We start from the raw sequence: 25518 nt of genomic DNA on the forward strand, positions 1-25518 counted from the left end.
ATTGCTTCATCATGCTGTTGCTGAATCAATCAGCAGATAGCACATTCCTGACAGCTCTGTGCTGCTAGATGTTATCTTGTTCTTTGGTTCTCCCATTCTTGAGGCTGTTGGGTGGATTCCAGTCTGCCCTCTGGGGGGTCCTCTGGTTATTTCCACTTGACGCCTTCTTCGGCCGATGGACACTGGATTCTTAGGCTGGCACCTCCCTGATCATTCAGTTATTATCCACACCAAGCATCCATCCACGTACATCCTCTATCTCTATTTTAATCACAATTGTTAATACAACAAAAGGGCGGGGAGTCTCTGGGTGCCGTTTCTGTTGTTACAGAGTATTGCTTTGAGTCTCTCTCTCTGTGAATTGCTTTGAGAACAGACTCTGTCTTAGAATGTACTAACGCAATTAGCAGCTTGCAAGTTTCACACATAGAGGGAGAGAAACAGTACCAAAAACCAAGAGACCTCTTAATTAGTAATACCCTGGAATTTAAACTCTGGGGAATCAAACTCATTTGTGATTTTAATACAGAACTTCTTTAATATGATCCAACACTAAGACTATTCCCTGAGGAACTCCACTAGTAACCTCTTTTCAGCCTGAGAGTTCACTTTTCAATATGACCTGTTGTCGTCTCCCTTTAATCAGTTTTTGACCAGGGTGCCAGGGGGGCCACACTGAAGTTACTCAATTAGGGCAAACTGCAGAGAGTGGGACAGACAATCCCCAAAGCTTTCTTACCATTAATTCACTTCCTGACAAAACCTAACAGTTTATGAGCACATTCCACATAAGAAATATTTTTAGCCGTTTTAAAATGTCTACATTTTAACCTGTGAGTTTCAGAGGTAACCTTGAAATGCTTTAACACAGTATCTTTATATTTTACATAATTCAAAGCTTCATCCATACCTATTTCACTGAACACTTGCCTAGCTTTCCCAGTCAATCTGGTCAGCAGGACAGGCATACACTGTACCCCTGGGATATGATGAATTTCACATAGACATTCAAAGGTAGATCAAAATTTCTCTGTCTTCAGTAACTTTGTAAATGGGACAAATTCTTCCCCAGTTTCTGTTGTCATGAGGGGATGGATTTCCAGACTGTTGGAGCTTTTTCTGCTCTTCCAAGACTTGGAACTGATGTCTGGCAGATTGCTGTTGCATCTCAGCAGCCAGCCGATCCATATGCCTTAAATGGCCTTCTATTTCCATATCCTCTTTTTTTTTTTTTTTGCTTTTCCTATAATCAAAGATCTGTCAGCTTCTGTTCAAGCTCTTAATTTTTGCTTACTTACTGCCAGCTGCATTCTAATTGCTTCTGCAGGGAGTGGATCTGGGGCAGGTGAAGGAGACCCTCTCTCTGATCACTGGCCATTAACAGATTTTTTCTGTTCTTGCTCTGGGGCCTTTTTCTTAAGACAACCCCCTCTGTGAGCAAAATTCTTGAAGGCTTTTTCTGTTAAGATCTTCATATGACCGTGGGTGACTCATTGTAACTGATTTTTTTTTAAAACCTTTAAACTCTCCAATATCAAAATTAATTTTTGACATGCGTGGAGTTCTGATCCAAAAACCTAATTAACCTGTGGTAATGTGTATCCTAGCCAGACTACACCACTGGGACCGGGGTCCCAGTGGGGCCACACTGAGTTTACTCAGTTGGGGAAAACTGCAAAGAATGGGGCAAACAATCTCCAAAGCTGCTGGATATTCCAATACTTAGTTTTACAAAGCCAGCACAAAACAGCTTCTACAATACCTTACTGGTTATCCAGAAGCCAAAACACAATTCCCTTATAGCAACCCAGCCTTGGGCTTCCACCCGGACACCCCAATCAAATATGTTGAGGATTACTGAAAATCTTATCGATCATATAAGAAAGTTTTACCAATCCCAAAGGATCAGGCACATTTCCTCCCAAGTTAATGAATATTTCAGATCTTACCCAAATACATGCTTACAGCCAATTCTTATTAACTAAACTAAAATTTATTAAAAAAGAAAGAGTATTGGTTAAAAAAATCAGTATACATACAGACATGAGTACAGTTCTGAGATGGTGAGCTTTGTAGTTGCAAAGAGTTCTTTCAGAATTAGTCCATATGTGTTAGTCCAACATTAATATCCAGGAGGGCCTGGAGATTTCAGTCTTACGACTCAGGCTTCCCTTGCATAAAGCATCAAGCAGATCTGAGATGAAAGGATCAGGTCCCAAGAGTCTTTATACAGTTTCTGGGCAGTACAGAGTTCTTGGAAGAACAATAGGTTTTGAAGTAACCTTCTGTTTCCTAAACATCACCAGTAAATACTATATGGATTAACATAAGGTAATTTATCCATTAAGCAGTTTATCATTAAACTTTAAAGAGACACATAAACATGACATTATTTCACCCAAGATTTATCCAAATGTTAATATTCCCTTTTGATCTCTGAATCAATAGCTTTAGTAATAGACAGAAATTGTCTGTTAACATATCTGACAAGATATAAGTAAACACATGCAAATAGTACTACCTCTAATTCTGTAATACAGGTTTGCATTTCAAAGTTCTAGCCTATCTAACATAGAATGGCCTAAATTACCATTTACATACTTTTCTAACAAGAAAAGGAGGACTTGTGGCACCTTAGAGACTAACCAATTTATTTGAGCATGAGCTTTCGTGAGCTACAGCTCGATGAAGTGAGCTGTAGCTCACGAAAGCTCATGCTCAAATAAATTGGTTAGTCTCTAAGGTGCCACAAGTCCTCCTTTTCTTTTTGCGAATACAGACTAACACGGCTGTTACTCTGATACTTTTCTAACATGTCTCTAAAGCAGTGGTGGGAAACCTGCAGGAAGCGGCAGCCTGTATGTTCCTGTGGCCTGTGCTGCTTCTCGCAGCTTCCATTGGCCAGGAATGGCGAACCATGGCCACTCAGAGCTGCGGGCCGCTGTGCCTGTGGACGGTCAATGTAAACAAACTGTCTCGTGGCCCGCCAGCGGATTACCCTGGTGGGCCGCGTGTGGCCCTCAGGGCTGCAGATTGTCCACTGCTCTAAAGGTTGAATCTAAATCAATTAGCCTGCTAGCTGCTTAATCCTTTCTGGCCATCTGTTGTAGTCTCCCCTTTAACCAGTTCCTTATCAACCTTTCAATTCTCATATTAATTGCCAACTTCTCCAATTTAACTAATAATTTCCCAAGTGGAACTGTATCAAATGCCTTACTGAAATCCAGGTGGATTACATCTACTGCATTTCCCTTATCTAAAAAATCATTTATCTCCTCAAAGAAGGAGATCAGGTTGGTTTGGCATGATCTACATTTTGTAAAACCATGTTGTATTTTATCCCAATTACCGTTTACCTTAACTACTTTCTCTTTCAAAATTTGTTCTCAGTTGTATTGTAGGTCTTGGGTCAAACTAACAGGCCTGTGGTTTCCCAGATCACTTCCCCCCCCTTTCTTAAAAATAGGAACTATATTAGCAATTCTGCAGTCATAGGGTACAACCTGTGAGTTTAGAGATTCATTAAAAATCCTTGCTATTGGGTTTGCAGTTTCATGTGCCAGTTCATTTAATATGCTCAGATGGAGAATATCTGGGCCCCCCAATTTAGTCTCATTAAGCTGTCTGAGTTTGGCTTCCACCTTGGATGTCATAATTTCTACCTCCATATCCTTGTTGCAATTAGCCACCCTGCCACTACCCCATGACTTTTCATTAGCTTTATTAAAAACTGAGGCAAAGTATTTGTTTAGGTGTTGGGCCATGCCTAGATTCTTTAATCTCCACCCCATTCTTAGTGGTTAGCTGTCCCACTTCTCCTTTCCTTGTTTTCTTTTTCTTTTTAGTGCTATAGAACCTTTTACTGTTGGTTTTAATTCCCTTTTGTAAGGTCCAACTCTGCTTGGCTTTTAGCAGTTCTCACTTTATCCCTGCACTTTCTGGTCTCCATGAGGTATAGGTTTCCTTGATGATCCATCCCATCTTCCATTACTTGTAGGCTTTCTGCTTTCTCTTAATCACCTTCTTTGAGATGTTTGGTCTACAACCCTTCCCTGTGAATTTTTTCCCCTTGTTAGGGATGCAGGCTTCGGATAGTTTCTGCAATTTTGATTTACAGTAATTCCAAGTCTCCTCCACGTTCAGATCCTTGAGTTCTTCAGTCCAGTCCACTTCTCTAACTAATTCTCTTAATTTTTTTAGATTTCCCATTTCAAATCAAGGACCCTAGCTGCAGATCTATTTTTGTTTATCCTTCCATTTAGTTTTATACTGAATTAACTCATGATCACTCGAACCAATGTTGTCCCGTACAACCAGCTCTTCTATGAGGTCCTTACTACTAACCAATACCAAATCTAAAATGACATAACCTTTTGTTCAGTGACTGGTGAAGAAATGTGTCAGCTCTCGCATCCAGGAAAATCTGGGCCCTACGATAATTAGTAGCAGTTGTCTTCCAATCTATATCTAGGAAATTAGTCTCCCATAATCACACAATTCCCAGTAGTATTTATTGCATTAAAAACATTAAGGAGGTCTCTATACTTATCCAGATTGGATCCTGGATGTCTGTAGCAGACCAAGCACTGTCCTCTAGTCCAGTGGTTCTCAAACTAGGTGCCCTGCTTGTTTAGGGAAAGCTCCTGGCGGGCCGGGCCAGTTTGTTTACCTGTCACATCTGCAGGTTTGGCTGATTGTGGCTCCCACTGGATGCGGTTCGCCACTCCAGACCAATGGAGGCTACGGGAAGCGGTGTGGGCCGAGGGATGTGCTGGCCGCCCTTCCCGCAGCCCCCATTGGCCTGCAGCGGTAAACCGCGGCCAGTGGGATCTGCAATCGGCTGAACCTGCGGACGTGGCAGGTAAACAAACCGGCCCGGCCCGCCAGGGGCTTTCCCTGAACAAGTGGCACGCCTAGTTTGAGAACCACTGCTCGAGTACCTTTCTTCCCCAAAGTGATTTTGACCCAAACAGACTGTTTTAGCTATTCCATCACTTCTAATTTCTTTAGTCTACCTCATCATTAATATACAATGCTACTGCACCACCTTCACCTTTGTTTCTTTATCTTTCCTCAACAGCACATACCATTCAGTACCAATATTCCAGCCATGACTACTGTTCCACCATGTTTCTGTTACCCTATAATATCTGGTTTCACTTCCTGCACCAGTGGATCTGGTTCCTCCATTTTGTTACCCAGGCTCCTTGCACTGATGTACAAACCTCTTAGTTGTTGCCACTTGGCTTCACCCAGATTCCTCACCTGATTTGGGTACAGTCATTCTACTGCCAGTATCGCCTACCTGACATGTAAGTGCCAATACTAATGAAGCTATCTTTCCTCTTAATGTCCATTCTCCTACCCGTTGCTGTATCCTTTCTTTCTTGATTTTCCTCCCGCTCAGTGTTAGAACCCAGTGTGTAGATTACATGAACATCTCCCCTGAGATTCTAGTTTAAAGCTCTTTTAATCAGTTGTGCCAACCTCCATTCCAGACATCTATTTCCCTCCCTACTCAGGTGGAGTTCATCCCATGAGAACAGTCCTCTGTCCATGAGTGCATCCCAGTGCTCAAACATCTCAAAGGCCTCCTTATAGCACCACAGCCCGAGCCATTTGTTGATCATCATAATTTTGTCTCACCTTCGTTTTCTTCTAGGGACAGGCTGAATCCTACTGAAGATCATCCTACTGAAGAGCCTCCATTTCCTTAAGTGTCTTCCCCAGCCTGGCACAATCTTCTTTGATATGTTCCAGTGAGAATCTAGCTGTGTCATTGTCCTTCACGTGGGAACAAATCGGATTCTTTCCTACTCCCATTAGGATCCTCTTCAGTCTTTGATCTACATCTGGTATCTTAGCTCCTGGCAGACGGCACACCCTTCTGTTTTCTGGATCAGCTCTGGTGACAGGCCTGTCTGTCCTTCGTAATAAGGAGTAACCAATCATATAGACTTGCCTTTTCCAGCTGATTAACTGTGATTCTCTGGCCTTCTTTCTGTTCTTTCTGGCTGCAAGTCCTCTTGTCTTTTGTTCTCCCTTGCAATCTTCTGTGAGGCATCCTGTATCCTCCTGGGGCTGTGAACTCCGGGTACCTCCATTGGCTCTTCCCCTTTTCTTACAGGACTAGCTGCTGTTCTGTTCTTTCTTGCCCTCCCACCTTCAGTTACAGCCTGTTGTGCCCCTTCATTTTCCAACTCAGCAAACCTGTTCCTGAGCCCCTTCACCAGCTTTTCTTTTTGTTTGCCTTGTTCTTGTAGTCACCTGCTTCCACTGGTCACTTTCCTCACCCAGCAGTCTCCCCTCAGAGTTCTTCAGTTCAGCTTACTTCCATGAATCTTGACTTTTCCCTTCAGCCTCCTCTCGCCTTCCCTCCATCATCTGCTGGAATCCCCTTCAGAACTCAAACGGAGTTTTCAGCTGCATCTCCAAACCTCGGATCTTCCCTTCCATCAGCTCTATCAGGCAACACTTCATTACAAACAAAACTCTTTGCAGGTACCCGTTACAGGATCATGTACATGTCACAGTTTCCACATCCAGTCATCTTCTTTCTCTCTTCCATTCCTTGGGTTACTACATTGCTGCCTCTGTATCTGTCATAGCCTTCCTGCCTAAAGTCCTGTCAAGGAAAACAAACCAAACCAAACAAACTCACTCCCAAACCCAAACAAACAGCAAAACAAAACCAGAACGCTACCACCCACCCCCAAACTCCCACTCAGACAGCTCTGTTGGCTAGATCCTGTGCTGCTGCTCCTTGGCTACTTCTCAGTCAATCAACAGAACCCAGATGAAATGTAAGGGATTTTCAGCTGTGTACAGATAAAGCTTTTTTTCCTCCACACCCTAGGCAGCTGTTGAGCCCAGCTGCTTGACCTCAGTAGTAATCACAGGTAGCAGGGCTAGCAGAGGGTCTAAAAGCAAGCGTGGCACCCTGTGGCATCTTCTAGGTACTCCATGGTTATCACTGGCCTCAGCCAGCTCCCCTGCAGCACTGTTTTGTTCTTGACGTAGTTTTCAGACCTGTACATCTACCTTTGACCCATCCCAGAAATGTGTCTGCCCCTTCTTCCTTTCCTTTCTGGGTACAGCTCTCTTGGTCACTTGAAGTGATGACTAATAGCCCACCCAATCTGGTTTAAGTTGGGTATGCTCCTTTAGTCAGTCTCCAGAAACCTTATTTCTTCCAGATTCAACCCAGATTAACTTCTCTCATATTTTTTTGTTGGTCTCTTGTTTCTTTTTCTACTGTAGCGTTTACCTGAATACTGATTTCAGTTTACTAGAAGGCTTGCCTGCTTCTAAGGCTTAACGTGTGATCTGCAGCACTGGCTTGGAGAACTTAGTTTCATTATTTTCTTGATTGCTTTTGGAAGCTGTTGGGGACAGGGGAGAGTTTGCTACCATGCTAGCAGAGAGAGCTCCTTTCTGCAGTCAGTTACATAGCAAGAGTTACAGACCTATAACATAACTCTCAAAATACTCAATATTAAGCTCGCTATAGTAAATACAATTCATACTGGACAAATAAGAGAATGAGCATCACAAAACTGCAATCAGCATTGACCCTTGCCTTAGCCTTTGGAACCCCAACTCTGAATGTGTTTATGGCAGCTAGAGGCAGGGGTGAATTGATTGCCCTGACTACTCAAACTGCAATTTCACCTTATGTCCAGCTTTCTTTATTTCAGTAACGGGCCCGCCTTTGGTTAGAAGCAATTCACATGTAAACTGGTGGATTAGTTGCTTGAAACCCTGATCCTCTGCATATGAAATTGAGAGCTGTAGTTCGTGGATTATGGGAGAAGTTGAGGACTTTTACAGGAACATTTCTGCACTGAATGAAGTGTGACCAATTCTAAAGAAAAATCAGTGAAAAATGTAATTTAAGTAATTCCTGGTCTGTCTCTTTTGTTCCTGTTAACATGGTTTTGCAGGAACAGAAATTTCAAATTGAGGTTTTTTGTTTTTTTAGTTTTGTTTTAAAATTTCAAGGTTAGAATTGAAAAGAATTTAAAAATCCAGTTCTTCTAAACCTGTTTCCTTGTTCTAGTTCTTGATGAAGCTGATAGAATCTTGGACATGGGCTTCGCTGATACTATGAATGCGATTATAGAAAATCTTCCTAAGAAACGCCAGACGTTGCTTTTTTCAGCGACACAAACCAAATCAGTGAAGGATCTTGCACGACTGAGTCTAAAAGATCCGGAATATGTTTGGGTTCACGAAAAAGCAAAATTCAGGTGAGTGGTGGTAGTTTGTCTTGGTGCTTGTACTGGAGAAAGAAAGTGATGATAGCTGCACTTTCCTCAGCTTCTTTCCCAGCACCTCTGGGAAGTGGGATGTTGTCATATTTCACGTTAAACCCTTCCGGCTCCACTCAAACACTGATTCTTGTTTTATTTTGAAAGCAAGTAGCTGAAGTGTATTGCATTGCCAGTCATGGTTCGCTTATACTTTTCACCAAGGTGCCTTAGCTTGATTTGACTTTTTAGATATAACTAGATGCAAAAGGGTTCATGTTGTCTTCAGTGGCATTTATATTCGGAGGGGGAGCTGAGCAAACCCAAGTGGAGATAATAGTATTTAATACAATAAAACCTTGCACTTCTGTAGGCTGTTTTCTCTGAGGATTTCAAATGACTTTACAAACATGAATGTTTAATGGAGTGTTAGAAATTCAGAATTCCTGTTTCATGGGAAATTATGACGTTTCAGAATTTGGTTTTGTTCTGAATTGGAATGAAAACAAATATATTCAAATTTTCCATGAAATGGAAATTCTAAAACAATTAGATTTTTTTAAAAAAGATCTTGTCTTCGTTTTGAATTTTTTTTTTATTTTTATATTTTTATTTTGTGTTTGCAAAAACATTAAGGGTGGCTGGTACTCAGTACAGATTGGAACATCTTGTTTTCTAGATCAGTCTCTCGTCTGTGTTATGAAACGGTTTGACATCTGGATCTAGACAATAAGATAAGCATTTGCTATACAAATTAGAGGACCAGCTGTTTTTCAGTATCCTAGAAAAATGATTCCAGGCTAACACAAAGTTATTGAAAACTGCTCTTAGAAATAGTACTCTGAGTGTTGCTTATTTTTGTGTTGATAATGTCAGTGCCAAACTGTTCTATTAGAACAAAAATAGGAGACTCGTTTATCTAGAAAATAAGATAAAATGTTTCAATCTCTATGTAGCAGCTGCCCTTAATGTTTTAAAATAATAATAATAAAAAAAATAGACTTTTGACTGTTTTGTCATAATGATCTGTCTATAATAGCAGTAGTGCATCCTATGATGAGACTTGACATATGACATAGGAAGTATTACCACTGCCATCATGAAATAATGTAAAACTACAAATGAAATAACCTGTCTAATTTTGAAACTAAAGCTTTGTTGTGAAATTTTCTTCTTGAAAATTTTAAAAAAACTTTTCACTTTCTCAGCAAAATTAATACAATGTTTTGAAAAAAAATCTGGCTTAGTTGAAATGGCATTTTTCCATGGGTAACTGTTCCAACAAAAAAATTTCTGACCAGCTTGAACAATTAAATTTATCAGCTCCCCTGTGAGGTATAAAAATACTTGCCTGCTTGACATACAGATGGAGGGGAGAACAAAGCACACTGAAGTAATGACTTGCCTAAGATCACACGTTGGCAAAGCGGAGAACAGAACGCAAGCTCTGACTCTGAGTCCACTACTCCAATACTCTAACCAGCTTCTCAATCCATTGTTTCGCATACACTTGTGATAGTATTACCTAAAAAATTGGATCCTGAATAATTGGAAACGTTAGAAACACAATTTACATTGTTAATCCCCTTTTTGCTTGGTGGAAAAGGATAAAAAGATCTAACTAAATATATAGCTACCTTAGCTTGAGGGCTGGTGTAGCTGTTTGTACACTCAATTGCATTTCCCTGTTGAGAAGGGAATGTCTTTATTATAATGCTGCCTCATGAGAGCTTTTGAAATATTTCAGTAGCTGCAATTAGACTACAAGATGAAGGAAAAATAAATGGAAAATATTTTGTTTTGTTTTAGAATTATGACTGTGGTACACAGTATTTTATCAGTTTGAGGAAAAACAATTTCCTGCAAGAGATTTACAAAATGGCAACTACTGTAGCATAACTTAGAGCACTACTAGCTGAATAAAAATTTAGAGCAGAGCATTGCAGTTTCATCCTCACAAATGGCACCTTCAAGTTACATTTAATTTCAGTTTGGTCAGTCTAGGGTGGGAGGTAGAGAGCATCAAAGCAGCATTTTAAAGTACGTTAAGAACTAATCTTTCATGGGCTATTCTTTTGTTGTTTAAAGAACTTGAAAGTAATTTAAGATGACAATTTAGACCTTTACAGAGACACACTGCGTGTCAGGTAACTAGTGCAGTCAGTTAAAAATTTATTTTCTTGTACATTTAGACTCTGCTTTGTCGTTGCCTTAAGCACAAATGATGCTTCAATAGGACTAAAAAGAAAGGTTTGCATTTTAGGTCAAGACAGTTTGAATGTCACTATTTAGACACAGACATTTTTTGGCTTAATAGTCAACTGGATCTAAAAAATTGTGAAGCTATTAGTAAGAAAATCGTAAGTCTTCAAAAAGCACGAGCCTTTCATTGGCGCTTGCAGGCATGCTTCTGAAAATAGGAAAGAAATTCTCAGTGTAATTAATATGGAAGCAGTGAAACTTAAATTTAACTTCTGACTTATGAAAACCAAGTGGCAGATCTGTAGGTACTCTGTGTGTGGCTCTTCTGGTTTTCTCATGTAAATGATATGAGAAGTGTCTAACTTGACCTTTGTTTTTCAGTACCCCAGCAACTTTGGACCAGAATTATATTGTTTGTGGGCTGCAGCAAAAAATAAACATGTTGTATTCCTTCCTGAGAAGTCACCTGAATAAGAAGAGCATTGTGTTTTATGCAAGTTGTAAAGAGGTACAACTCGTATTTCTTTCTTTTTGGATATAATCAAGTATGAGGGAGTAAAACTAATGACTTTGAAATCTGCAAGAGAGACTTAAATGGTAAAATGAGAGTGCAAAAATTAACACATGTATTTTTAAAAATATTGATGGTGAAAGTTGTTTCAGTAAGAGCTGGTTTTATTTTTAACTGGTGTGGGACATTTTGTGCTTTATTTGCATAGCGTGTAAAGACTTTTTAAAAGTTGGCGATATGAATAATTATGTGGTATCAGGGAAGAGAGCAGTTGAAAGTATGGAAAGACTTTCTTTATGGTCATATGACTTGGTCCTGCAAACACTTACTTGTGAAAGTAATTTTACTCCCGTGAGCAGTCCATTGAAGTACTGGTGTTTAAGTGTTTGCACCATGATGCCATAGATATTTAATAATTTCTGACTGCTTAAATAGCAGCCTTACAGATTACCTTATTTGAAAGGCTTTATGGATGTATTTATTTTTCAAGTCTTTCAAATGGGTTGTAAAAATCCATTTCTGCTGTCTCTCTGATACAGGAAGGTATGAATATCCATGTTGCCATATTGTTGACTTCAGTGTGGAGAGAAGATACTCAATAATAGAAACAAAATTTCTATTAAATAAATCTGTAAGGGAATATATGTAGTTTCCTTAAATACTAGTTTTAAAAAAAAATTCTTGGCACTTTAAAAAAAAATCACACTGTTGTACACCATAATAAACAGGCAACAAATGTCTTGGTGAAAGTGCAGTAGGTGGAAATATTAAAATTAGGCTGTGGTGGATTTACCCTGATTCCAATCCTGTGCACTGAAGTGCCTGTGAGAGTGGCACTACTGGTGAGATCTAGTTCAGCCCATACACTTCTGACTCGCCAAGGTGCAACATCACATCTCTTCTGCCCACCCCCCAGCTCTCTGCAGGACCTGGCACACTCTCGCTTGGCACTGCTTCCTGCTCTGCGGAGTATGGCACCTTCTTACACAATTAACTTCCTGTCTCAGTATTTGTGGGGAGGGGTGATGACCTCTCTCCACTCACATAATCAGATCCCATCCCATCTCTGGGATGGAGGAAAGCTATTTTGCTTTAAATGTTAAGAATATATTTATTTCTTGGTAGATAACTACCACCATCACAGTGAAATATCATCATGTTCACTTCTTCTCTTTGACTTGTTGACCAACAGGTTCAGTATTTGTTCAGAGTGTTCTGTAGGCTCCGCCCTGGCATACCTATACTGGCTCTCCATGGCAAACAGCAACAGATGAAAAGAATGGAGGTCTACAATGACTTTGTTCGCAAGAAATCAGCAGTGCTTTTTGCTACAGATGTTGCAGCTCGAGGGCTGGGTAGGTAACCTTTAGTGCAATAGTGTATCCATAGAGTGGTGTTCCAAGCGTGTTCATACCTTAGCAGTGCATCCTATAAGAAACCAGGCTTTAAGAAGCATTTTTAAAACAAGATAAGTCTACATGTAGTTTGTTGCCTCCTCATCTAAAAGCTAATCATTATATCCAAAAAGCAAAATAATTAAAATACTTTCTCCTCAATACAATCTTTCTCTTTAACGGGGCCTCGTTTTAGTAATCTGTACCTCGTTTATTCCTATTTGTCTTTGTAAAACATCTGTTTTGAGCAATTTTGTAATGCTGTTTATTACTGATGTGTTGAATTGAAGCTGTGTAGCTCTCTAATCCATAGACCATCCAGCTCTTCCAGCACTCAGTAACTTGTGTTCAGGAAATAGATAACAAGAATGGGATGTCCTGAATGCCAGAAGGAGAGCTTTCAAAGGCTTTAAATACTCTGATGCCTCTTGCATCCCATTGGTTAGTCTAAAAAGTAGATAAAATGAGCTACCAACCAGTAGCTGATCGGAGGAAGTTGGAGGGATTTTTGTAATGCCTGCCTCTGAATTGAAATGTGTCAAGGTGGGAAAAATCAACTCTCCTTTTTTGCTTCTAAAGAGGCAAAATGATAGCTGAGGCAAGAACAAGAAGATTCCTATTGATGGAAGTAGTTTTGTTTAGGTTTTGCTTTCCTTTGACTGGTTTTTGTTAGAAGGAAGGTGTATTAGCTCTTCCCTTATGTTTTCTCATGGCGATTTAGTATTTTACAATATAATCTTTTCATATTTAATAACTTAAAAGTGATTAGGTGTAATTGTTCAAAGTGGTTTCAAGAACTCACTTGCACATGTCTGGCATTGGAAGTTGGGTTCAAACATTAAGCAGTAAAATTCACTGGCCCAAAATATCATCTTGTCTCCAACAGATTAGAAGAGGGAAATACTCTAAATTAGGAGGAGACAGAGCATAGGACTCCATCTCTACCTTCCATACTGTTTGGTTCTCGCTGCTAAAGAATTTATTTGGATGCATCTGTTTAGAAACAGTTGTGTGGATAATTGTTGCATATCCTGTGACCATAGTCATAACTAAATAGTAAATACTGATTCTACACAGTGCAACAGAGGTTTGCTGCTGTTCGCCTGGAATGCCCATTATGTCTGACATTTTCTTCCTTTCAATGTGGACTGTTCAGTCTTACCTAGCAACCTCCTCCTTGCTGTCATTGAAATAGATAATGATGTTTTAATATCTGGATAGATATGGTAGTAGCAGCTGGCCACAGCTAATTTCAGGATCTGATTGTGTAGTAAATTGATATTCTACATAAAAAGTGGGTCAAATCACTTACTTAATCATTAAATGCCATGGCATTTTATTATCTGTAAGACACAGAGCATCTGTCTGTCCTTGTCAGGTGTGAAATTATGTTCCATTCAGTGCACTGTCATTACTTAGGAAATGAAGACACCATTAATTTTAGTTCAGTTTGACAAAGGGGATAGCTGTTTATGGTATGCTGATACATGCAATTAGTTTTCAATTCAGAGAGATTGCTCACAGGCAGTGTCTATAAATTGATCGGAATGACGGCTCTCTTGGAATAGTACTGCAAAATAAAATATTGCAAAGTGTTAAAACTTTAGTCTCTTTCTCTTTCTCCACAGATTTCCCTGCAGTGAACTGGGTCATTCAGTTCGATTGTCCAGAGGATGCAAATACATACATTCACAGAGTGGGAAGAACAGCCAGGTACATGTTTAATTATGATTTGCATTTGAGTGTTTGCAACTAGATAGCTATGTGTGTTGATAATAGGAAGAAAACTAACAACCTGATCAGCTAGGTACAGGTCAGAAGGGACTAAAAGCCATTACCACGTGAAGGCTGTTTGGCAGCTTATGTGAAGTGAATTTGTCTTTGTCAATTCTTCATAAATATAAAAAAAATTATCTTTATAAAAGTTAGCATGAATACGCATAGTTGAATAGTTAAGAGTCTGAACTGTCCTCTCGTCCTTAGAAGTGGTCCTGCCAGGCAGAGTGGAAGCTCATTTGTGCTATACCTGTTCTGTAGATAAATAAGACTTTAATCTCTAGTGCTGGCAATCCATTTTCTTCCAATGTCATTAAATTCATTTGAAAAGGATGCAGTGTTTCTTTTTTTTATTTGGAAAATTTTGATGTCCTTAAGTAGGTTGTTTTCTAAAAATCTTTAATTTTTCAACATTTAATATAATCATGCTCTTAGGGATAGGAATAACTTAAATTATTTGCTTCCTAAAGCAATTTCTTGAAAGAATCACGTGAGTAATACCTACTTGTGTGAAAACTCAGTAGATAAAAACTTCAAAAATATACAGACTGCAGAGGGGGCAATACATCTCGGATGATAACTAGTGCTGAAGATTTGTCATAGCATTTTTTATCAAAAATCATGGAGCAGTCATGCTGAATTTAGTAAAGTCTCGGGTTTGATTTTTTGATATTTTTTTTTTAAAAAATGCCATGACAAACAAGGACGGGGGGGCACCCTGAGTGAGGTGGTGGTGGGGATGGAGAACAAGCCTGCCCCACACTCACCCTGCAGCGGCAGCTCCTGTCCTGCCTGGCTTCCCTTTCTGGGTGCTGCAACCTGATGCATGGGGTTACAGCGATAATCAGGTTCGGCCTAGCAGCCCCTCCATCATGATGGGGAGTGGGGAACCAGGCCTAGCTCCGCAGGGCAGGAGCTTTTACTGAAAGGTGAGTTTATTAAAATCACAGATACAAAGACACATCATGGAGAAATGGTGAAATCACTGTATCTGGGATATTTTTTCCCCACTGTGAAAAATCTACAGATTGTCCTATTAGTTTACATCTTTTTTTCTTCTAGAAGAAGGTTACTTGCTTTTGGAAATGCTGGTTATGAACTGAACCATTTGCATTCTTTAAAAACCTGTTAAATGTTACTTACATTTATACATGGCCTTGCTACTGTTCGTCTCTGGGTGTATATACATTTGGAACTCAGTGCTGCAAAAGCTTGTATTTGTATGTTGGATCTGGTGGTTGTTGGGACTCTGCATGGGAATAAAATATATGCCTGGCTGTAACCCAGTTCTTCCTCTCCTTGAACTTGAGCCTGCTATGGTGTCATTATCCTGTGTTTGTGGCATCACAGTATTGTCATGGAAAAGAAAATGTCGTAAATTTAGCATCATTGCGTAACTGCAGCTTCTAGCAGGACTCCTGAGAGTTTTCTCAGTATTAAGTGTCTTGCCTGAAACATGTCAGGTTCTGTGTGCCCAGTTTTTCTCCACTTGTAAGATGGGATGACTTATCTCACACAGGTACTATTGGGAATGCTTCTAAAGCACTCTGGAGACTAAAACATCTGTACTAGTGTAAATGTTATTTACATGACTATTAAAAAGGGTAACGGAAATGGGATTTAATTCTAATACTGCTGAGATAACTTTCCAGTCTACAAAGGGAGCCTTTTCAGGAAGCCTCTTTTAAATGAGACTTTTTCTGTGGTCAGGTAGTGGTAGTATGACTAGGGCTTGGCTGAACGTTGGGGATAGAAGGCCTGTTTCTTCGTTGAGAGGCTGTTCCCTCTGCTATACAGACCTTGACTTCACCACACCTTTGTTGGGATCTCCTTTCAGATGAATTTTTCTATTGCCTGTATTTAAGGCTTTGCTGAAGTTTCAAGGGAAGGATGATAACTAGTCTTCAGATATTTTTGCTGGCAGAGTGGTGATTTGAAGAGAGCAGCTTCCTTCTGTAGGCAGGGGTCCACGCGATAGGCTTTTTGAACCCTATGGGCATACCACCAGGCTCAGGGCACTTACTCCAGGAGCTCCCAGTCCGTAATCTCAGAAGGACGCACCCCTTTACCACCCTGGGACCATCCCCTGCCTCAAGGCACTGAGACGGCTTCAGACCATGGCAGAGAGCCCCGTCGGTGTCCCGGCTCCACCACTGGCTCTGAGGCTGCTACCGGCCCCGAGCAGGACGCTTCCAGGGAGCTGGAGGGACAGGAGGGCCTGGTACTGTCTTGAGTGACATTGTTATCCTCGCCAGATGAGGTGGTGGCAGGGTCTTCCTCCTCTGGGCCACCCCCCATAGATAACAGAGTGTACCAAGAGCTGTTGCACAGGGTGGCCCATAACATGGGGCTACAGGCCGAGGAGGTGGTCGAGGGGGGCCCTCCAGGGTGGCATTACCACTCATTAAAACTATTTAAGCCACTAAGAAGACCTTGTGGTAAACTCCTGCCTCCATTCCCTCTACAGCTAAGGGGGTAGAGAGAAAGCATTTCATCCCATCTAAGTGGTACAAATACCTATTCAGTCACCCGCAGCTGGGTTCACTGGTCATAGCGGCAGTGAATGAGAGAGAAAGACAGGGGCAGCAGGGCCCAACTCCAAAATCTAAAGACTCAAAGAAGCTGGACCTCTTCGGCAGGAAAGTGTACTCCACTGGGGGGCCCCAGCTTTGGATTGTTAACCAGCAAGCAGTCCTCAGCAGATACAACTTTAATTCATGGGACTCCATGATGAAATTTAAGGAGTTGATCCTGGCAGACTATTGAGCGGAGTTTGTAGCCATTGTTGAGGAGGGCAAGACAGTGGCATGGACCTCTTTACAGGCCTCACTGGATGCGGCAGACTTGGCCCCGTGAACTATGTCCTCTGCCATAGCCATGAGGAGGAGCTCATGGCTCCAGGTGTCGGGTCTTGCTCCAGAGGTCCAACAAACAATTCATGACTTGCCCTTTGACGGCAAGTCATGGGGTGGTTTTCAGAGCAGACAGATTCGTGGGCAAGATTGAAATCGCTGGGTCTGCACACCCCCGCCACCCAGCGGAAACATTTTAAGCCCCAACCCGCACTCTGTGTTTCTACCCTCCCCAGCTTAGACAGGACTTCTTCAAAAAGCGGGGCAGGAATGGTAGGCGTAAGCTTGCACATCCACCGCCCAATTAAGGCCAGGGCTCAGCGAGGCTCAGGCTCAGGCTCTAAGCAAGGGTTTTGAAGGCCTGCCTGCTGGCGACGCACCAGTCCACTCACCAGATCCTTCACCCTTTTTTCTAAATAGTCTGTTGCACTTCTATCGTGCTTGGACCCAGATAATCTAAGATCGCTGGGTCCTTCGTACTGTAGAAGTGGGATATTCTTTCCAATCCTGCTCCTCATGCAGGAGGTTCAAACGCTCCTCGCAGCAGGAGCAGTGGAGGAAGTTCCTCAGGAGCTAAGGGGCAAGGGATTCTATTCCCGATATTCCTAATCCCGAAAGCCAAAGGAGGTCTCGGACCCATCCTCGACCTGCGAGGCCTCAACAGATTCATAAAGAAGCTGAGGTTCCGCATGGTCTCCTTGGCTGCCATCTTCCTATCCATGGATCCGGGAGACTGGTACGCCGCCTTCAACGTAATGGACACGTACTTCCACGTATCTATAATTCCAGCTCACAGACGCTTTCTCAGGTTTGTAGTGAACCACAACCATTACCAGTTTACGGTCCTCCCCTTTGACTTGTCAGAACCCGCTCGATAAATTGCTTGACGCTCCTTTTGGACTTATGGCAACTTTTACATGTTCCTGGTCACAGATGCGTCAGCGTTGGGGTGGGGAGCTCATCAGGGAGAATTCTGGACCCATGGACTTTGGACACAAAAAGAGCTGTTGCTTCACATCAACGTCAAGGAGCTGAGAGCAGTCCTCCTGGCATGCCAGACCTTCCAGTCCTGCTTGCAAGGGAAATGTGTGGCGGTGATCATGGACAATATGACCGCAATGTTTTATATAAACAAACAGGGTGGAGCTTGCTCCTCTCCCCTATGTCAGGAAGCCCTCAAACTGTGGGACTTCTGCATAGCCCACTCAATTCACCTGGAAGCATTCTACCTTCTGGGTTCTCAGAATGAGCTGGTGGACTATCTCAGCAGCTCCTTCCACAACCACTAGTGGTCCATTTGCCCGGATGTAGCGAACAGCATTTTCCAAAAGTGGGGAGTTCCTCAGATCAACCTGTTTGCCACAAAAAGCAACAGGAAGTGCCTGCAGTTCTGCTCCTTCCAGAATCACAGTCCAGTCTCCCTCGCGGAAGCATTCTTCCTCCCTTGGACAGACCACCTGTTGTACGCATTTCCGCCTTTCCCCCTTGTCCACCAGCTTCTGCTCAAGATCCTCAGGGAGAGAGCCTCACAGCTTGGAAGCTTCATTGTTAAACCCAGTAGAACTAATGTGTTCCAAGCCTGTTAGGTCCTGGTGGAGGGTTTCATACTGCCAAGGAGAACTTCTCTAACTGGCCAACTGGAAGAGATTCTCAATCTGGTGTTTGCAGGGTCACACCCCTCCAATGCAGGCTCCGATACCTCTCATCTTTGACTGCCTGCTATGCTTAAGGAAGCAGGGCCTGTCGATCTCATCAATAAGGGTTCATCTAGCCGCCATTTCAGTGTTCCACCCGGGAGTGTCTGGCCGATCAGTCTTCGCCAACCTGATGGTTGGATGGTTTCTTAAAGCTCTTGACAGATTATACCCGCAAGTTAGGCAGCCGATCCGGGTTTGGGACCTTAGTCTGTTTCTTTCAAGACTAATGGGGGGCCCCCTTCGAGCCCCGAGTGACTTGCTCATTACTCTCGGTCCTAGAAGGTGGCATTCCTGGTCACAGTAACATCAGTTAGGAGAGTGTCCAAGCTTAAGGCCCTAACTTCCGACCCTCCTCGCACCATTTTTTATAAGGACAAAGTGCAGCTTAGGCCTTGCCCAACTTTTCCTCCCAAAGGTTCTCTCAGTTTCATGCGAATCAGGACGTTTTTCTCCCAGTCTTTTCCTAAGCCACACGCTGACAGTTGGGAGCAAAGACTCCACTCCTTGGACATTCAGTGAGCATTGGCCTTTTATATCAAGTGCACGAAGCTGTTTCGTAAGTCAAACCGGTTGTTTGTCGCAGTAGCAGACAGGATGAAGGGCCTCCTGGTGTCTTCTCAAAGAATTTAGTCATGGATCATGTCCTGTATCTGAGCATGTTATGAATTGGCAAAGATACCTGCCCCGGCACTAACGGCAAATTCTACAAGGGCGCAGGCCTCCTCGGTGATGCAGCCTGTGGCAGAGTGGGGCTTCAGTCAGCAGTTCCATGAACTCTCCGACCTTGCCTCCTAGGTAAGGCTTGGGAGTCACCTACTTGGAATCAACATGAGCAGTCACTCGAAGAAGAAAAAACAGTTACCCACCTTTTGTAACTAACTGTTCTTCAGGATGCATTGCTCATGTCCATTCCAAGACCCACCCGCCTTCCCCGCTATCGGAGTTTCCAGCACGAAGGAACTGAAGAGGCGGCAGGTTGGTAGGGACCTATATATAAGTCTAAGTTTTTTTTTGTCATGGTTCTTTTTAGTAAAAGTCACGGACAGGTCACTGGCAATAAACAAAAATTCACGGAACCCGTGACCTGGCTGTGAGCTATGGGGTTCCCCCTCTGCCCATGGCAGCTGGAAGCTGCGGGGGGGGGGCCCCCTTCCGCCCATGGTGGCTGGGAGCTACAGGGCGACCATATTTCCCAAAGAGAAAATGGGACACCCCCAGCCGCTTGCCCGAGGCATCTCCCTCCCCAGGCTGTCATCCATTGCTGGAACCCTGAGGAGGGCCCCCTTAGAAGTCTGTCACCTGTCGCTGGAACCTTGCAGAAGGCCACCTGTCTCTGCTGTCGCCGGAACCCTGCCAGGGCCACGCTGGCTGCCAGCTCCAGTCCTGCTGCCCCTGGGGCTGAAGCAGAGAATGTCATGGAGGTCTCTGGAAGTCACGGATTCGTGACTTCCATGATCTCCGTCACATAAACGTAGCCGTACCTATATACACCGCCATGAAGGCATGACTCCAGGGGGCTCCACAGCTGACCCGATGGGTACCGCTAGGGGAAAAACCTTCCAACTGTGCACACGGCGCACAAACATCTACTTGGAATGGACATGAACAACACATCTTGAAGAACAAAAGTTACAAGAAGGTAGGTAACTGTTTTTTCTCATGGCTCCTGTAAAAGATATGTTTATTGAGCCAGAAATAACAGTCTAGAGAAACATACATATTGGGAATAAACTGGGAAAAAATGTAGAAAATAAATTGTGAATATGCTTTAACTTAAGATACACACTATGCACTTTGAATTTCAAATAAGACTGATTAGTAAAAACACTTTTTTTTTTTTTTTTTTTTTTTTTTTACCAACTCTAGCTGTTGAGTAGGAGACTTTGGCTGAATTCAGAGGATTGTGTTAGTATGTGAGAAGCCTACGTTGTCTCTAGAAACGTAATAAAAATTGCATTTTAATAGTAATCATTAATGAGGTTAGAGATAATTAGAAAGATTCATGGGCCATGAGAGTTCATAATTGCAAGGAATGAAAGCAAAATTAAATATCTCAATTAATTAGGAGCCTGTGTGTCAGCTGTAATTAAAACTGGCTTTCAGGATACTGTTTACTTTTGAAATCCTATTATTTTGTTATAGAAAAATAAATATTTAAGTCAAGAAGAAAAAACTCTCTGCATCTTTGATCCATGGTAAAATAAAATCACTTCCCACAACTAAAAATAAAAATCAGGAGATATGCAAGAATGCTTTTACTTTATAGTGAGGTTGGTGTATCTTTTTTTCAGTCTGATTAACTTGAAAGCGATTTTATTGTTTCTGTGGATAGGGAGTGCTGCTTTGTATTTAACGTTACTAGAAGATGTTTTGGCTAGTTGCATTTTGTAGATATGTCTTTAAAGTCTGGACAAATCAATAAGTAATTTTTCAAATAATGAAAATACTGTGGAAATATCCTTTATAATGTGACAAAAGGCTTTTCATGAGGCTTTCAGAAATATATGGATTTTAAGATCTGAAGAGCCCTGTGTTTCCTGTGGGTTTTAGTTCAAACAGTCTAAGCAAATACTGTATGAAATATCTGTGGAGGCATTAGAATATCAGGGTTGGAAGGGACCTCAGGAGGTCATCTAGTCCAACCCCCTATCAAAGCAGGACCAATTTCCCAACTAAATCATCCCAGCCAGGGCTTTGTCAAGTATGACCTTGAAAATATCTAAGGAAGGAGATTCCACCACTTTCCTAGGTAACGCGTTCCAATGCTTCACCACCCTCCCAGTGAAAAAGTTTTTTCCTAATATCCAATCTATACCTCCCCCACTGCAACTTGAGACCATTACTCCTTGTTCTGTCCTCTTCTACCACTGAGAACAGTCTAGATCCATCCTTTTTGGAACCCCGTTTCAGGTAGTTGAAAGCAGCTATCAAATCCCCCCTCATTCTTCTCTTCCGCAGACTAAACAATCCCAGTTCCCTCAGCCTCTCCTCATAAGTCATGTGTTCCAGTCCCCTAATTTTTTTGCCCTCCGCTGGACGCTTTCTGATTTTTTTCCACATCCTTCTTGTAGTGTGGGGCCCAAAACTGGACACGGTACTCCAGATGAGGCCTCACCAACGTCGAATAGGGGGGAATGATCACATCCCTTGGTCTGCTGGCAGATTTCTTTGTGGAATTAACTCCTCAGGCTGTTAATTTCTTTTGATGTATGCCAGGTATGTCCATGGAACCTACATTTGATTTGAAAATGTTTTTTGATCAGGTTTGTGAAACAAAATGCAATGCCACTAGGGGACAGCAGAAGCTAATTTTCATATTTGAAGTTTTACTGTATGTGTTTTTCTTTCAAAAAATGTAATTTTACACATTGTGTGGCATGAAGAGGACATGTGAGTGAAAGAAATCCCATACAAAAGTTACTTAACTGATAAGTAGGATGGTAAGAAAAGGACTGTTTTACAGGAACTTTGATTTCATTTTCAAAAATAGTGGGGGGAAAAAGACTGCTTTGTTTTCCAGTTTATTCAGTGCGTGGACATGTTTCTGTGTTTAGTGCTTAGCATACTATTGCTACTAGCTGACTTTAAATAAATCCACTTCTCCTCTACCTCCTTTACCAAAAAAGCCTGTAAAACTCTTACCTAAGTCTGGCTCTTCTGCACCAAGAGTTGTTTTTAAGGCATTAAATGTGAAATGAAGGACAGAGTAGAATAACCCATTCTGTAGGGATTCTAATAGTTTCAGGGGTAAGTCTGGAGCCTCATGTTGCATGTGCACATAATGTAAAATACTTATTTAGGACCTGATCCGTTGCCCCTTGAAGTCATTGGGAGTCTTTCTTTTGGCATCCGTGAGCTTTGGATAAGTCTCAGAGAGAGATTTGGTGTTGATGTGAGTGGCTCTGGAGGAAGCCAACGTGCCCTTTGGTGGATATATTTTTTTGTGTGTGTACTGTATATCAAATAATCTAACTATATATAGTCTGCCTTGGTTTTGTTCACTCTCACTTTGTATCCTGAAAATGTATCTTACATTAAAAATCTCCACTGTCCATTCTCTATTGGACAAGACAATATGATAACGGTAATCAGTTTTGTCCCATTAATTAAAAAGTTTGGAGCTGCTGGTGCCATATGGTTGTTTTTAGGGGAAAATGTTTGGATAATAGTTTCAGGCAGTCAGGAAATATATCCCTCTGGATCATGGTCACTGGGAAGCGTTGTAATTAAGCCCCTCCCTGTTGTAACATTTTTCTGACTAAACACTTAAGGTTTTGGATAACTCAGCAAAGTTTAATTTTTTTCCCCCCTCAATGTGAAAAATAATTGTCTTTAATCCAGAGATGGGATGTGTGTCTTGGGATCTGAATAACCTGCATAGTCAAATTGTCAAGCTGGCAGCTCCTTGCATAATTAACTATTTATTAGGTTAAAAGCTTGTTTGAAGTGCTTTTATTGATCTGCTGTAGTATTTAGTCCATATTTCATATTACATTGCAGTCTTCAATTCTTTGTCCTAATTTAAAAAAATATTAAAAAATAGCTGCCAGCAGAGGTCACAAGAAATGCCCCTCACCACTGCATATTTAACTCACAATTCATATTATTTAACCCTCTTTACAATTACATGCTGAAGCCCAGCTACAATTCTGACATTGTCCTGCAGTTGCATCCACTTGGACTGTTTCCATTAGAATATTTTTCTAATGATGTGGTATGAAGTTCTCACACACTAAAATATAAACTTGGCTATGGTCATAATTACCCACTGACACAATGCCACCCTGGAAAACTATAATAAAGAATAAATAAGCATTTGTTTCAGTACAGTAGAATGGACACCGCTGCTGTGGGAAATAGATTGCTTACTAGCTAGGCTGGAGGCCCCAGTGACCTTTATATTCAATTTATTGATAAGGTTGGTGTAAGCTGTGGCATGCTTTTGTCCATTTTTTTTCCTCCTGACTAATGTGTATCTGTTCATAAGAAAGAAGACTCTACTGTATAACTAAATAAAGGGGGATTATGATCTAGGGGCAGAAATGAAACCTGGATGGATGATTCTCCTAACAGGGATGTTAATGTAAAAGGGTACTTCCATGCCTAGAAGAGAGGGAAGAGGATGTGATATGGTCTTAAAAAAAAAAAAAAAAAAAAATACGTGCCCTCTGCCAGAAAGCTACAACTTGACAAGTAAAGGAGTACTTGTGGCACCTTAGAGACTAACCAATTTATTTGAGCATAAGCTTTCGTGAGCTTTTTGCGAATACAGACTAACACGGCTGTTACTCTGAAACTTGACAAGTGTTTGCCAATAAAATTCTTTGGTTAATGATACAAGAACTAAACCACAAAGGAGAAGAGATTGTGAGTATCATGTGGAGACCATCAGGACTGGAGTAGAGTTAGAACAAAAAAATGTGTGGACCATATCTTGATGTACTTTAAAACACAGGGTGCAGGGTGTATAGACCCATTGGAAAAGCCCCCTCATCTTCTCAGTCTCAGTTAGTGAGGAAGAAACTTTCCTCAGTGAGTGCCAGCAGCTGCATGACAGACTTAATAATTGTCTATTTAGTTTAGGTGAGCAGCAGACACCACCAATTTGGTCAACTTAATATACCCCCTCTACAGAAACACATTTTGAATCATTTGAAAGCTTATTATGTCTACGTTAAGATGAGATATGATGTCAAGCCATCAAGTGGTGCCATTATCATAGAAACGGGGGTAAGCAATGACTCCATCAACTAGTTAAAATGCCCACTTAGTTTAATGAGTGTGTATTATTTCAAGACAAAATTGGATTTTTTTATGACCTCAAAGCATCACAATGATGATGTAAAGGGTAAAACAAAATCTAATAATTTTGTACAGAGGGTATTGAAATGTAATAACTCTGGTGACACTTCTAGTCAACATTATTATCATCATCTTGTTCAGCATGATCTCTGAGTGCGTGGGTTACCACAGTCTTCATTGTACAGTTTTGTGCAGGGAGAATTGTTCTGACTACAGATGCAGTTGTTTGTGCAGTGAACCCTACTGGTACAAGCACAGAGAAGGTCTTGTGCAAGCTTAGATGCCATTGGGCCCTTGAAGAATATGGGGAGTAGCTGATGATTCACATTTTTCCATCCATGGTGCAGTGCTGATCGGCTAACTGGTCTACCTATGTGTGAAGACATCCAAATCTTTGTTTGCCAAGATGCTATTTTGACATGCTCTTCAAAACTGTCCTCACATGGTGAGAATTTGCCCTGTGACTTGTCCTTTTTGATGACTAGATTGAGGCACAAGCAATTCAGGTTTCTGGGGGGGTCTCCTTTTCTTTCTTGCTGTGATCATACAGCACTGCTACCAACTTTCTTATTGCAGAAATTGTGGTTTATCCAGCACTCTGTCCCAATTTGGCAAGATCTCTGAAGCAGTAAACTCCCTCTGGTTTGATAACATTAAACAGATTTTTTTTCTCCATACCAAATAGGGTTATGTAACACACAGAGTAACAAGCAGCCGCAGTGGTGTTCTGCTGGCACAGTGCTTCTTACTAGTGGGCCTTCTTCAGGCAGGGATAGTCAAAGGCTGGAGTGGCCTGTATGTTGTCATGACTTCCTCTACCCAAGGTGATCAGTCCTAGGATTTCTGTCCACCTTCCCTCTGATGGTTTGTTGACCTGGATGGTGAGGCTTCCTAGGAAGATTGATACATTTTTATCATCTCCACTCTCTCTCCTCTGCTAATGTAAAAACAGACATGTATAGCAGTATGTGAGCTTTAAGAATAGGAAGTGGTACTGTCTGGCTTGGGGCAGTAAGAGGTATATAAAACTTTTAC

At 41.6% G+C, this 25518-nt stretch overlaps 1 protein-coding gene across 2 annotated transcripts in view; it reads left to right on the plus strand.

The window, feature by feature from the left end:
• The window catches only part of DDX10 (DEAD-box helicase 10), a 321863-nt gene that overhangs the window by 13437 nt on the left and 282908 nt on the right, over positions 1 to 25518 (plus strand). For both annotated transcript variants that reach the window (XM_043530049.1, XM_037890408.2), the window contains exons 6-9: positions 8060 to 8249; positions 10833 to 10959; positions 12155 to 12317; positions 13985 to 14069. In XM_043530049.1, coding sequence (XP_043385984.1) covers positions 8060 to 8249; positions 10833 to 10959; positions 12155 to 12317; positions 13985 to 14069 — 565 coding nt within the window. The remainder of the gene's footprint in view (positions 1 to 8059; positions 8250 to 10832; positions 10960 to 12154; positions 12318 to 13984; positions 14070 to 25518) is intronic.

Source organism: Chelonia mydas, chromosome 1 (genome assembly GCF_015237465.2).
Source record: "Chelonia mydas isolate rCheMyd1 chromosome 1, rCheMyd1.pri.v2, whole genome shotgun sequence".
In the NCBI taxonomy this organism is placed as follows: domain Eukaryota; kingdom Metazoa; phylum Chordata; order Testudines; family Cheloniidae; genus Chelonia; species Chelonia mydas.